The sequence below is a fragment of the Astatotilapia calliptera genome, chromosome 20 (assembly GCF_964374335.1).
Source record: "Astatotilapia calliptera chromosome 20, fAstCal68.1, whole genome shotgun sequence".
Taxonomy (NCBI): Eukaryota; Metazoa; Chordata; class Actinopteri; order Cichliformes; family Cichlidae; genus Astatotilapia; species Astatotilapia calliptera.
This window is the reverse complement of record NC_137441.1, coordinates 14,478,058-14,493,687: the sequence shown is the minus strand read 5'-3', so window position 1 is coordinate 14,493,687 and position 15,630 is coordinate 14,478,058. Positions and strand designations below refer to the sequence as shown.

General features: G+C 40.2%; 1 protein-coding gene and 1 long non-coding RNA gene across 4 annotated transcripts; one reads left to right on the top strand and one right to left on the bottom strand.

Annotated features, from left to right (window-relative positions):
* Nucleotides 1–2,232: 2,232 nt before the first annotated feature.
* On the bottom strand, nt 2,233–14,202 carry LOC113013494 (dystroglycan 1-like). 3 transcript variants are annotated; one of them, XM_026154473.2, is made up of 3 exons: nt 14,062–14,202; nt 7,216–7,782; nt 2,233–6,141 (listed from the first exon to the last, which is right to left on the bottom strand). In XM_026154473.2, the coding sequence occupies exons 2-3, from the start codon at nt 7,636–7,638 to the stop codon at nt 3,835–3,837; spliced, it is 2,730 nt and encodes a 909-aa protein (XP_026010258.1). In that variant the 5' UTR covers nt 7,639–7,782; nt 14,062–14,202; the 3' UTR covers nt 2,233–3,834. The 3 variants fall into 3 exon arrangements, with proteins under 3 accessions (XP_026010258.1, XP_026010257.1, XP_026010259.1); XM_026154472.2 differs by having other exon boundaries at nt 13,904–14,186; XM_026154474.2 differs by lacking the exon at nt 14,062–14,202 and adding an exon at nt 13,780–13,903.
* An 80-nt stretch (nt 14,203–14,282) lies between these two features.
* On the top strand, nt 14,283–15,630 carry LOC145422715 (uncharacterized). Its single transcript, XR_013904000.1, has 2 exons — nt 14,283–14,976; nt 15,185–15,630. It is a non-coding gene; the product is annotated as an uncharacterized LOC145422715 (long non-coding RNA).

Here is a 15,630-nt window from a genome sequence, read left to right as displayed (position 1 = left end):
TGAAATAAGTTAATCAGTGTTACACACTTCACCTGTCAGGGCTGTGGTTAATCTGTGCAGTGTTCAATCACACAGTTAGTGCTTGGAGGAAACAGAGCTTTTAAGTGCTGGCCACTAATATCTCCTGTAAATGAATCAGTCGCCCACAGTTAGATGGTTGTTGGCTAACTGATAAATGATTATTACCTTCAATTTGTAACATAATTCACCTCATAATGATCAATTATGTGTAATAGAGACTGGTGAGACTGAGCAAATGAGAGCATAATTACAGAACTGCCAAAGAAATTTATAATGTAATTTTTGAAATTCATGGACATTTTCTGCATAAACCTTCACCTGCTACAGTATAACAAGTTATGGGAATAAGTCCTTTCTAAAAAAAATAAAAGCGGTCTTTCTTTCTATGTAATGCTATCTAAAGAAATAGCAGAATATAAAGTACATCAAATAGGTCCTGAAGTGTACACCACTGCCATGATGTTTCACAGCAATTCACAGTTTAATGATTTTTCTCGGACTACGCAAAAACCAATCAAAATGTCATGTATTGTAATTTGAAAATATACGTTTTCCAAAGCAGCATGGGTCGGCAGCATGTCAACTGTTTTTGACCTTTTTTGAATAAGCCATTGTAACAAAGAATTTGAAAGCAGATATTAGTCATTGTTATTGATATTTCTCCAAGAGACGTAGGAGCATGGAGCCTAAAAAAAGGAAAACTGCCCACCGAAATGCCACAGAAAGGGAGCCCTTTTCTTAAAATATCACACCGTCTCGCAGGGGCTGCTTGCTGTGTGCTTGGTTTATTACAACAAAGAGCATAGCTCATGCTGCAAACCCAGCCAACTACAGGAGCCAAATGTAGCATGCTTGTGTAAACGCTGTCAAGAATGTGGCAACATTTTAAGACTGTACCATTATCTACTCCGCTGACTCAAATTCAAGCTCGACTTTGCACAGATGCCCGATTTGCAGAAAAGTTGTCACTGATTACGTGCAAATCAATGACAGTTTGAACAGTTTGAATATACCTGTTCAACTGCTCATTAGCATAACTGATCAACTGATCATGACAACAACTCAATGCATTCAGTCATGTAGACATATTCAGAACAACCTGAACACTTTTTCAGCTGTTGTTGAAAGACAGAATAATACCCTAATACACACACATACAGAAATTGCTGATCTACTATGATTTTCCTGCACAAACACCTCTGGGGTTTACAGAAAATGCCTTGTTGATGCCAGAGGTCAGGGGAGAATGCCCAGACTGTGTTGAGCTGACAGGAAGGCAAACCATTTGTTGCAAGGTACGCAGAAGAGTATCTCTGAACACAGGAGATGGGCTAAACACTGGGCGCCACTCCTGTCAGCTAAGAACAGGAAACTGAAGGAACATTTTAAAGTAAGCTGGACAATAAAAGATTGGAAAAATGTCGCCTGGTCTAATGAGTCCCAATTTATGCCGAGACATTTGGATGGTGGGTCAGAATTTGGCATAAACAACATAAACGCATGGAACCATCACACCTTGTATGAACGATTCAGGCTGCAGTTGGTGTAATGATGTGAGGGTTTTCGTCGCATACTGTGGGCCCCTTAGCACCAATTGAGCATCGTTTAAATGCCTACCTGAGTATTGTTGCTGAGCATCTCCATCCCTTTATGGCCACAGTGTACCCATCTTTTGATTGCTGCTTCTAGCAGCATAACACACTATGTCACAAAGCTCAATCATCATCAGACAGTGAGTTCTCTGTACTCAAAAGGTCTCCAGAGCCACCAGATCGCAATCCAATAGTGTAGCTTTGGAATGCGGTGGAAAGGGAAATTTAACATCATGGATGTGCAGCTGACAAAACTGCAGTAACTGTTTTATGCCATTATGTCAATAATAAAATAATGCTGAATACCTAGTAGAGAGGTGTAATAATAAAGTACATATAAACAATTGATCTACTAATCGGAAGGTTGGTGCATTCTAAATATCCTTGGTCAAGATCCTAATCCAGAGTTGCTCTCTGATGAATCCATCGGAGTATGAATATTCGACAGAAAGCACTTAAGCATGGAAAGAAAAAAAGTGCTTGTATGAATAGGGGTGAATGAGGCATATTGTATCATGCTCTCAGAGTACTCAGATATAGAAAGCACTATATAAGAACTAGTCTTTAGTTTCTGTCACGAGTTGTGTTTATCTCCCCTGTAATACACACAGACACATCATCATTGAAAACATGTTTAATGCTGCACCATGTTCTCAAATAAATGGGACTTTACACCATCTTTGAGGCTTTACAAATAGTATTACATTTTATTAATATATTTTCATAAAACAAGTTTAAGACTGTATCAAAAACTCAGTAAAAACATTAGATTTTTAACCATTTTTTCTTATGGTGATATCAGATATGAAATGTACATAATTCACATATTATAGTGGTTTCTTTGATCCCCCATCATATTGAGAATTTCTTTTGTGATGGGCAGGTAAACATTTTATACCCTCACAAACTATAAAGTCTTTTTTTTATGATTGTGATCATAAATCTAGACATACAATTAAAAAATAAAATAATTTCCCAATCTGCCCCCTCCCCCCGACTAGGTTTACTGATAAAACACTGACATTATGGAGTGGTTTAATTTCACAGGCACACAATTATGTACATCCCCTTGTCCCCATGCCTCATCTGAACTGACAACAGGCAGTGCACTAAGCATAACAGTGCAACACCTAGAGGCAGAGCAGTGATAATACAGTACTCTTACACCCACCCGCCCCCACACCAACAAAACCAACTGAATATAAGACAGTGGATCCAACTCATCGGGTACGTCTCCATTTCTCATACTGTTCGAAAGCACAGCATTCCTATGGCCCCTTTGTTATCTTTCCAGCATCCCTACAAGGTTTGCCTCGTGACCGCAGACATCTCACAGGCAGATTCAGTGGCACAGATGAACAAAAATAAAATCATTTGTTTTGTAACTTAATTAGGCTACAGCTACAACAGGCGTGATCAGTGTAATGTTCTTTTGTGATCTAGTACCAGAGGAATTTCAGTCATGTAATGAGTTCAAGGATACATTTTTTTTTCCCCTCTCCTCCTCATTCGACCACCACGTAATGCTTTCGGTTCTGCGCAAGACACATAGTGCAAGGTTTAACAAGAATTTGCATAAGTGCAACATTTGCATGTTATTGTCGAGAGGGAGGCAAAAAGCATAGAAGAGAACAGGGAAAGACTCATGTCTAAGAAACAAACTAATTTTTTGTGTAAATAAAATATTTCATGCTTTCAGTTTGGCATTATGAATTTCATTCCCCTCTAGAAATAACAGGTGCAAAATCTTAGTAAACCTAGCCGAAAAGACAGATAAGAGTGATATAGAACTCATAAAGATTAACATTGTGAGGAAGAGCCTCAAGTCTGTTGTCATGGTGACATCTGCTCAATGGCCCTGTGGGCTTCATTTTTTCCTGCTTCTTTATTATTTTCTATACAATAGAAATAGTACATCATTGAAGATAAAATTGACTCCTCTTGGCAAGAACAGACAAAAAAAAAAAAAATATGCAAGAAGTCAAAAGCAGATCTGAAGGACAAAGAAAAATTAAACAGTTTTTCATCCATTCGCCCTGTGCCTGTAGTTGAATTGTATGATGTATTGTCTTATCCATGTTGGTGAGATATATGATTATGGTTGCCTGCTTCTCTATAAAGTCAAAGCCATTTCATTAAACATGTAAAATTACTCCTGTAGTAATTCGACAAGCATCCCTAGATTGCACCTGCTTTCAAAACTCAAAGCCCCTGGTGTGCGTTAGGGAGGCACATAGGGAGGAGGTGACCTGTACGCGGTCATGTTCTTAGGGCGGGAGCCTTTGCCCTCTATGGGCACAGTAAATGGTGGGGGAGGCTGGTAAGGTGGGGCATTAGGATCATCATCTTGATAAACTGAATATTCCTCCAACAGATCCTGGTTTAGCAGGGTGCTGTGAGGGCCAGACATGTTTGGGTATTCTGGAGGAGGAAGTGGGGGCTTTTCCTCCTGGAGGATAAGAGGAATGCTGGAGGACGGTGGTGACTTTGAATCATCCAACTCATCTGCAAATATTATTGGAACGCCCTTCTTGATGAAAGTTGCTTGCTCCTCTATGGTCATCTTCCCCTTACGCTTCTTGCGGTAACAAACCATAGCAATGATTCCAGCGATGAGCAGCAGGGCAGCTACTACTACAGCAGGAATGACAGTGTGCAGGTAAACGTCATCGGGGCCCTTAATTGGATCAGGTGAAGGCGTAGCTGTAGGAAGCTCAGGCATTGGCACCTCTCCTGGTGGAATGAATGTGTAATGTTGGCATTTATTGGTGCCACGAACTGAGATGTTAATGGGTTTGAATTCAGGCTCCATGGCTTTGATAAAGACCACTTTAGGGGTTCCTTGGGGATCAGCAATCCTGTTGCTGAGAATTGTGATCTGGTCCTTTGGACAAGGACTCTGCTGGAGACTGTTATTGGTCCATTCCACAACAATTGAGCCCCTAGTGATGCTTCTTAAGGTCACTGTGCTGCTGTTCCGATCTCCCAGGGCATAAGCCAACTTCTTAGTCAAAAGAATCTTTTTATGCACATCATTGCTTAAAGTGTTGGGGTCACCATGAAAACGAGCAGCAAACATTACTGAAGGTTTGTTATTATTAGACCAGCGATGGACTCTAACCTCAAACGCATCCATGATACTCTTCCCCCCTTTGTCAGTGGCTAACATGAAATACTCATGATTCCCCTCATGTTGCTCCTCTGGAAGGCCATACAAAAGCTGGATAGTGCTGTTGAACTGGATCCAAGATGTTTCAGTTACTGGTTCTTTGGGTGTCTTCTTTAAAGTCAAACGCAGCTTATCAGTAGTACCATCCTCTCGGTCATAAAATGCATCAGCAGCAATCTTAACCTCGAAGTATGTTCCCACCCATGCAGTCACCTGATCAATGGGGTTGCGGATCTCTGGAGTTGTATTAGAGTCCGGAGCAAGAGAGAGAGCTGTTGTGCGCCTAGGTGGTTTAGGAGTTGTGGACTTCGGTTCTCGGGGAGGTGGAGTCGAGGTTTTGGGTTTCTTAGGTTTTTTTGTGGAAGAGGGCTTGGGTTTTTTAGTGGTGCTTGGTGGTGTTGGCACTGCAGTAGCTTCCACAAAAGTAGGCCGGGTCATGGTAGGTTGAATGGGGATAGTGCTTGTAGTTCCTAGTATTCTGGTGGGTTGGGGAGGTCCAAAGACAGGTGTGTGAGCTATCTGATCCCTGACCCTCATGGTAGGCTTGACTGGAAGGGGCAAAGGGCCTCTGACAGGTGGAGCAGAATTATCAGTTGCTGGGGCAATAGAGGGTGATGTTGGAGTGGGAATAACACGTGAATATGGCTCTTGGTTAATAGTTGGAGGAAGCAGGGAGGGCACTGGAGTAGGAGTATTGTACAACTGCCGCCTGACCCGTCTGACTCCCTGGGGCTTTTTATTAACAATGTGCCAGCCAACCACTGGATAGCCCAGCCTAGCTGACATAGTCCCATCCTTTGCTGAGGATTGGACACTGCTAATGTCAGGAACGCTGCCCTGGTCAAGAGCACATCCAACTTTCCATGACAGTAGGGCGCCGTTTTCCACCACTTTCTTTGCATTTCCTGGTCCAGCCATGAAAGCAGACATGTCAAATAAGCGGTTGTTGACAACAGGGACCACCCTCATGTGTTCCAGTGGCACATGAGAGAATTTCCTCATATTGCCCAGTAAGCTGGCCCTCTGTTCAGCAACCATCTTTGTCAAGTCAGCATCCAAGATGACAGTAAGGACAGTGACAGGCTCCTCAGAACCACAGGTGAAAGGCTGCAGGCCACCAATATCAGACTGAAGTGTGATTAGGGGTGGCTCAGTATCAGCTCGTTCTTCTGGGTATACTTCAATAGAGAAGACTGTACTGGGGAATACTTGGCTACTAGTCTTCTGACTTTGCTCCTCACCTGACACCATGATATGATATACACCTTTATCTTGCTCCAGAGCCAAACCTCTGAGAATGCAGCTCTCTCTGTCCCAGTATAGCCAGGAGGGTAAAGTCTCCCTTCCCATCTCGGTGAGCTTCAAGAGGGAAACAGGAAAAAACAAAACACGTCATTACCATTTTTTTTTTTTACAACAAAGATAATTTTGAGATAAAAATTGAGCACATTCATTGACTGCTCCATATCAGAAGTAGCTGCAAATGACTTTGAAAATGTACAAGGATTCAAGTAATATCAAAATTACCTGGTCTGACTAGCAGATTAAATTCTATGACACAGAACAAAGACAGACAAGTATATTTGAAGTAGTAATTCGAAGATTCATAGTCTTGTCTGGAAACATGTGAATCTTTTTTTTTTTATATTTCACATTGAACGAGCTGCCAGTAAACGGGACCGTCATTCAGTTCAGTTTATCAAATCCTTCCAAACATGAACAGGAAGCCGAGTGAGCGTCTATTCATAATAAGAACTGTGAGTCATCACTCATCATTTTGAGTTATTACTGTATGACAGGATATCATTCTGCATCACCACTTGGGCCAATAATAATCTCATCTCATTCGTAAGTCTGACTTGAACAAATTGCAACAAAGTCAGCTTCAATCAGCAGTGATACAGTGATCAAATCTGAAGGGTAAATGGGATAAGACAAATCTCCACACCAACTGAAATTCAAGGCGAAAAAAAGAGAGACAAGACTCAGAACAACAAAAAATAGGTAATGTGTTAAATTTTGTTTCCTCAACCACACTTAAGTTCAGTTATACTTTCATTAGAGGCCCAGAAAAAAACAAAAATTTAACACACTTTTCTATATAGCTTTCATTTAGTTTAGTATAAGAATGAATTTTAACCTTGGGGGGGGGGGGGGGGGGGGGGGGGACCCTTAACATTCAGTTGTCTTTTTTTCTCCTACACTACATCCACACTGAAGAGGAATATGGTTGTATTTTCCAACAAATAAAAGGAGCTCAAATCTACTATGCAAACTTTATTAGTATAGACCATTTTTGTTACCATTTGTACAGCAACATTGTTCTTTTCTTCACAGAGAAAGATTTTTTTTTAAATGTTAATTTATAATTAATAAATTGCCACATATATCACCATTAGATTCATCTCAATGATTTTGCTGGGTTTTTTTTACCTGCACACTGCAGCCTGCATGGGCACGTCCTGGTGGTACCTTCAACTGGAACACCTGGCCCACAGTTGCTGAGGAGTCAGGGATACTGGTGTGCACTCCCTCATTCTTTGCAGAGGAATCTGGGACAGCTGTGGGCGGCCCTTCACCAACTAAGGATGCTGCAGCGTTGAGCTCAGAGAGCACAGAGGACTGCATGGATGCCTCTAGTTCCACAGATATCATCTCCACAAGTGTCTCTTGCTGTTCTGGTACTGTGCCCTGAGTCAGGGTCGCCAGAAGCCCCATTATCAGAGGGATAGTCCTGCACGAAATAAGCCTGCTCCCCCCAGCATCCCCACAGCTCACGTCTCTCCGTTTATAGTGCATAGCAATAGGCCTTTGGGCTGCCCAACAGATGTCTATGAACAACTGAAGAGGCCACATGCACTGAAGTCAAACTGATGATATGCTTGACAGTCAGATTCCTTAGTGATTGGCTATGCTTGAAAATGCAACGGTTTCTCTTTGTTGTCCTCTGTGATCCATGAAGAGATCTTTGGCAGCCTGCTAGACAGCCATGACATCTGGCTATATAGAAAAGAAAAAAAAAATGAGGGCAACAAAGTGGAAACATACATAAAAACATCAGTGTAAACATACATCTATTATTACAGGTTGCGTGGTAGTTTCTGCAGACATCTATTATGGTGGGGGTTTTTTGGCACTTGTTTACCAATTAATATTAATGTCCATAATTCTTGGTGTAAATATATGTACTACACAGTAGAGGGTCCTGAAAAATTGCTCAGTGGAAAATAAAAAGGATCTGCTATGACACTTCATTTTTCCATTTATTTAGAATGCTAAATCAGCAACAGAAAAAAAACCTCAATGTCTCACTCTGTCACTGGTCCATAGCCCAGCTTCTAAGAAGGAACCCAGAATTAATACATAATGACAAACCACCACAAATGCCCATTACATTACACATCTGCCAATCCAAAAAAAATTCACTTTCTGCCAAGAACCCTCAAAACACTATTTGTCTTATTTTATTGATATGCAAATTGCAGCTATGCAACTTTAAATCTGTGGTTTATGGTGTAAAATGGCAACAATTTTTAAGTTATTAAATTGTTTTTTGATATATTAAATGACTGACATCTTAATTTACAGCTCACCATGGAGTCAAGTACTGTCAAGTATTATGCATGGCCTAGTGAATGAAAAGGATTTGAAACGGTATTAAGCTTTCTCACTGTAATCTAAAGCCACAACATTATTCAGGTAAGTTCCCAAATGCATTCTTCTTTAAAAAAAAAAAAAAAAAAAGTTCAATAACAATGTAACATAATGTTAATACATTTTAAATACATTATTAGAAAAAGAAAAAAAAAAGTTGATCACCTAATGATCTTTACTTCTATGCCACGCCATTTTGAGTTATAATGAGTCTCATGAGATGATGGAGTGTCAAAGGTTGTTTGTCTTTGTTGTAAATTTTAATTAGATGCCCTGGGGTTGGAATTAGAGTCTCCATTGCGCTGACCTAGCCAACCCCAATCCTGTAACACTCAAATGGGCACAGGAGGGTCAGCCGTTTGCCCAGAATCCTAATGCTTAACTCGCACAACGTATGACGTCAACAGACACACTCCAATATATTGTCAAATAGTGGCTACACTTGTCCCTCACTAGAATCCCTTTATGTATAATCTAAGCCATAGAAAAACAAAACAGTTAATACACAAATTGCTCATTTATCAATGCTTTATGCTGTCTGGAAAAAAAACTAACAATAAAAACAATATTACCGGGATGATTCATACAAGAAAGCGCATAAAAACTAAAAAGGGCAGCCGTGCAATGAAAGGAAATGAATGAAAGGAAACTCACAGGAAGCAAGACATCACAAAATATATACACAAGTATTTACTTTACATTGGTGGGAGCACAGGCTGTGCATTATTGTTTTGCAATAAGCCATTAAATTTAATGAACATAATGAAAAGTAATCATTACTGAAATCATCCATGCATGAAACTCTGGTGTACCTGTAAACTGAAATGCAGCAGCAATAACTCTAATGTTCAGATTTGATTGTGTCCCTTACTCGCTCTCCTTTAAAAAGCATTAAGACAATCTATAACATATTTAAACTTGAATCTCTTTGGAAAAGAAAAAAAGAAAAGAAAAAGAAATTATAGTTGCACGGTGGTTAGCACTGTTGCCTCACAGCAAGAAGGTCCTGAGTTCAATTCCACCATCAGGCTGGCGTCTTTCAGTGTGGAGTTTGCATGTTCTCCCTGTGTTTGCGTGGGATCTCTCCGGCTACCTCCCACAGTTCAAAGGCATGCAGTTAGTGGGGTTAGTTTAATCGGTAATTCTAAATTGCCCATAGGTGTGAATGAGTGCGAATTGTTGTCTGTGGCTGTGTGTTAGACAGATTGGCGACCTGCCCAGGTGTACCCTGCCTCTTGCCCTAAGAAAGCAAGGATAGGCTCACCCCCCACCCCGAAAAGGATAAGTGGAAGAGAATGGATGGATGGATAGTTCCTAAGAATAACTGTTACTTGCTACTACATCACTGACACTCAAACACCTGGTTGATCAATTTTATGCAAATAAGACAACCTTTAAAATTTGTACCCATTCTTAGTTCCTACTGTTATCCCCCCCCTGCCCCCCAAACTCCTTACACCCATTTAGTAAGCCTTATTTGCAATTTGTGTATTCTAACTCAGCTGATTAAACAGCTGAATGGATGCATTTTCTCTACTGGAAGGTTTTCAATAGAAAGCAATGTTGCAGGTGGGAGTGATCAGAATCTCAGAGGGAATCTGAAACGGCAAATCCTGCACATTATTTGCAGACCTCTATCAATTTGCTCATTTCACTGCTTTAAAAAAAAAAAAAAAAAAAAAAAAAAAGGAAAAAGAGGAGAAAATTGGAACATCCCTAAGCCAACACCTCTTTTTAAGGTGTTAATAACGTTTATAATATATATACACATATATAATAACCTTTATAATATCACACTGCAACTAAGAAGGCATTTGGATGGGATATTTACTTGACTAAAGATACCATGTTGCCTTTGTGATCTAAATTATTCTAAACACATTAAATGTTTTAATTTTAGTGATTTGCTTTAAGTAACTAAAACATGTTCTTCAGAAAAGCCAATTACGAAAATAACAGTTTACATTACTGTAAAATTTGTAGCTCGAAATATTGTCATTACTTTTGTGGCAAATTAATACCCTTTTCCTGTTAACCCGTCAAAATGGTACAACCAACAACTACTGTTCCACGTTTTAAATATAGATCGTTCAAGTTCTTTTTACAACAAGTGCACATTACAGTAGTTTTCAAGTCAACCAATGCCCCAATGAGACTAAGAGAGGACAACCCTCAATTTATACAGATATATAGATACATATAAGACTATTTTTGTTTGCTTGTTTTGAGCTAATACCATGTGACAACTAATCAGGACACTAAACAGCCACACATGAACAACTCCAAGTACATATACTACAATTACCAGAAAGCTTTAGGTTTATATATGGAACAAAAAACAACACAACAAAACTCCAAACCTAAATGTAATAAATTTACTGACATGTAAATTTGGTCACATTTGAGGTTGCTGAACTTGCATGTTACAAGCATCACTGCCCTGTCTCCCAAATGCGGTTGGATGAATGTCTAAGATAAGATGACCCAAAAAAAAAAAAAAAAGAAAAAAAAAAAAACACAACCCCAAAACAAAACAAAATCACAGATCAAAATCCACTGCAGGTATGTTGTATCTCACTCTGATTTGGACTGTTACGACTACACTGCCAGATGGGCAAATGATGATATACAAGAAAAATTCACATTCTGTATCCCCCACCAGCTTGCTGAAGAGACATATCAGAGGAGGAGCATTTTATATACAAAATATATTTACACAAAGGCACTTTAAAACACTAGTTTAAAAAAAAGAAAAAAAAAAAAAAAGAACACAATGGATTTGTTCTTCAAATATGAAGTTTGACGCCTACTCCGCAAAAGAGTACTGAGTCACACCACACCTAACACATAAACCAGGTTGAAACATGTTGCTTATCTGGGATTTTTATCTGAGTCACTTCAGTGGGATTTCAATCCCCTGTCCCTCTCCCCCAGTTCTCTTCTGACTCCAAACCCAGGCAGTCTCTTTAACACACATACATCTTGAATTGACTGCAACATGCAGGCTGAGTGTAAAGACAAAAGGTACTGCTTGAGCCGTGTATCCATCTGTGTTCAAAATGTAAAACACAAACATTACCATGAAAACAGTTTACACCCATAAGCCTTATTTAGACTGAGCACCACACCTCAGGCTGCTGCCACACACAAATGGGGGGGGGGGGGGGGGGGGGGGGGGTAGGCAACATCTGAGCATCAAAGTAAGCTCTCCACAGTGTGACCTAGATTTTAATCACGTTCAGTATGTAGGAAGTTTTAAACAAAAGTCAAACGACATCTCATTAAGAAACATTAAACGTTTCAAATCAATGTGCATTTGTAGTGTTCCAACACGCTGTTCAAATGAACAACTAAACGGCTTTAAAATTCAAACGTCTGCATAACAGGGTGTGTTTAAGATGAATAATCCTCAGGACTAATTAGGATGTGTCATTTCAGGAAAAGCCCAGCAATCTAAACATTGTTTTATAAAGAGATTACTCATGAAGTCTGGGTCTCTGGTGTTCAAATCATTAAATATATCAAAAATAAACTAAAGTGTTCTTCATCAAAGCACTCATTCAAAAAGAAAATAAAACCTATTCTGGCTTAATTACCTTTCCCATTGCACATAAAAGAGTATAATTATGCACCATTGTTACTGTCATATTTTCTTTGTAGCAGCACTGAGGCCGAGTTACATAGCACTCCTTAAAATATTTAAAGGATACTTTCAAAACCCCAGCATTAACCCAAACCTCATTAAATTGTTCTGTTTTATACACATAGTGGAGCCAAATACATATGCTACAACAAATCATGTTCCTATGACAACTGTATAAATGCTTGAAAACATCAAAACCTCCCCATTTCTATGATAAAGCCTTTTTTTAAAAAAAATCTATGGTAAACAAAGCAATGACACAGACTTGAGCGTGGGTGATTTCTGCCCATTTCACATTGAGGCCCACACTAGTGGGGCGACGACACCGTTTAACAGCCGTGGTATCCATGCAGTCTGCAGTTCAACAGTAGTTAAAACTTGAAAACCATCAAAAATAATTAGGGCTCCGATGCACAGTGGCACTCTGGGCCAATTGAATTGACGTACCACATCCAGCAGCCTCTAGATAGTGCATGAGCTGAATAACAAACATATCCACAAGACAAGCTTGCTTTGCAGTTGGATGTTTCCCTTGTGTTGCCCTCCACTCTGTTCAACAAAGTAATGAAATAATGTGGAAAGAAAACACAAAATCGGCCTTGACTGAGTCAAAGTGTAACCTGCCGTGGTGACCTGCGAGCAGCTCGTTTAACGCTACAGGAAAAACTACTGTATGCTGTCAAACGCAGGAAGTCAAATCACACTTCTTTTTTTTCTGTAAATGAATTCACAGCTCTGTAATGCACAAAGACGCAGTGGAGTTTCAGGAGAAAAACAGCAACTAGCCAAATATATTTTAATCTGGAAATTGGTCCTTGTTCAGATCTAGGTTACTGATTAATTTTCCTTCAGTCGTGAGAATTCATTTATGGCCGAGACTACTGATGTTTGTGAGGTTACAACCCGCAAAGCAAGGTTAAAGCGAAGCTAACGAGCTGGTATAACGTCAAAATTCGATATTCACCCAGCTTTAATAGAAAGAAAAAGAAGAGGAAAAAAACCACTCAGGCTAAAAGGAAATTAGCGATGTAACAGATGCATATACTGCGGTCGTTTATTTTTTATTTGTGTGTGTGTGTTTAGTTAAAAACACCTAATTTACATGTTTATAGGATTGTTAGTAATTTTGGGTAGCCAGTTATTGCCCTGGAGGTAGTGTCAGCTAAGTAACTAAACGTTGGCTACCGGGCCCCGTTTCCTTTGCCCCGTTTCCGTCGGGCTCGGTAGACGAGGCCTTTGTAAATGACAACGCCGCCTACGACGTTCAACCTTGATAAACCATTTGGCAACCCGCAGTAAATAAACTCCACCTTGACTGCAATACAAGCCTCTAAAACTGCAGTAAACGTATAATCGAGGAGCCGCGATGCGTGCCATCCCGAGCCCGTCCATCGCTAGCTCAGGGATGCACCTGTTCTATTCTAGGCGGACCAGAGCAGCGAGCTGCTGCTGGGGCATTCACCACAGATGCCCGACTCTCGCTCTCGGAAAATATAAAATAAAATAAACGCCGCTAATCTCAAACTCATACACGACAAAAACTAGGCTGCATGGCAGCACGCTCCATAAGCCACCGTCCGAATACATCAACTCACAAACACTAAAATCGAAGAACCGGACCGAGGTTTGGTAGCCACCGAACGGGCTAACTAACAAGCTAACAGCAGTAGAGTATAGTGGTGACAAATATAGCTCTTTACCTGCCTCGTCGGCCGAGAGGAGTTCGTGCCACAAAATGCGCCCATTTAAGTAAAGACGAAGAGGCAGACGTTTTTCTTAGTGCCACTCGTGAAAAAGCAACGGAACCCCAAAATTCAAACTGACCTTGTTAGCGAGCTAACGTTAGCTAACTCGCGCCGTAATGTCTCCTCTTCTACCCTGAGAGCGCAGCGAAGACTTCTCAAATGCCATAAAACATGCGCTTCCCTTTGAGCGCCACGGGAGGAAAAAATAAAAAGTCTAGTATCGTGTGAATAGGGTACCTGGGCACAGTCAAGGTAACATATGTCTCCCCTCTGGGTTGGTAAGTCTACAGACACTTCACAGCTCTGTGTTGTAATTATGTCGGTTACTACCCCTCCCCGGCTGCCTCGCTCTATCCTTCTCTTACACAGGTCTACAGGTTGAGGCCGATCGTGTGTACCAGCGTGACTCCACCTCCCTTTTATTTGGAGACGTGCAGGTGAACGCAGAATAAAGTGATGCAGGACAGTATGCAGCAAAACACAAGTTCCCCAGTAACCTAACCTCACAGTGTTGCTTGCGATGCAAACTTCAGTGAGGGCAAGTATTTCCCTGCAGAGCTTTGTTTTATTTTTATGACAATGTGCCTCTCTGATGATGATTAAAAAGGCAAGTGCAGGTATTCCCACTTGTACTTTTGTTCTGCCGTGAATGTACCCTTTTAACTAACACTCTTGAAGTGATATATTTGACTTTCTTTCTGTGCTTTATAGCAAATATGATGGGGTCATTGCAACGAGTTGGCAAAGATATCTAAGCTGTTGCGGCAACAGTTTAGATTGTGCTTGTTTTTCGCTGGAAACTGGTCAGATATTTTAAGGGTCACTCGTGGTCTGGAGGTTATATTTGTTCAAAGAAGGGTTTTGAAATGATTAACAGCTGAACTGATTTTCTGTTTGTGCTGGTAGAAATACAGTCCGTGTTTGCACATTCTTATCGTCAAAACAAACTAAAAGCTGGAAGTGGGGTATTGTGTGTGCGTGCACGGTTTTCACCAATGTGCATTTGCAAGAGTGATTTTTTTGTTCTCAGACTCCTGAGTGAGGGCAGCTGTAATATTAGTCACAGGGTGCACGCATGTGGTTGTTTATGAGTCCAAGGTTTAAAGGAATTAGGTGTTTCTAGGTTAACATTTCATTGCTAAAGCATCCTTGGTAAGTTTCTGATACATTATGTAACGTGTGACGTTTTCAAATGTCAAATATATAAAATCCTGTACCAGTTAGAGCTATGAGGAAAAAGGTCAGTATTGGTTCGTGGATTTGTTTAGCAATGGTTTGAGCTGCTGCCTGATTGCATTGCATAAAATTCCTTAAAATCCCCTTTCTTCACCTTGACAACTTCTTACCTTTCCTCTTATAGGTGGAACACAAAGATGGTGGCAATCCTTTGTGAAGATCTTTGAGCCTGTACGAATGACTGGTTGCATTAAGCCTGCATTATTATGGTTTTAAATAGGGCATGAGCTCTTTTGGGAAAAATACTTAAAAGACGAAAGGAAAGTTTAAAGAAAATGGAACATTTTCCAGACTGACAGTCGGTGTTGAAAAAGAGGCAAGCAGCACAGTGAAAACCTTCAAATGAAACAACAATTATAGATGTCATTATACTGCCAAATAAAGCTGCCAAATAAAACTGCCAGATAAAATGGTAAAAATGGGCATTCTTACTCACTTTGCCAACAAATGATTAGATGTCTTTTACCCTGCAGAAAATATTTGCCTGAAATATGTGGTTCCATTTACATGATGTCATCATCATAAATAATCATAAACAATAAATTGCACAAATATCTTGGAGCAAAAAAA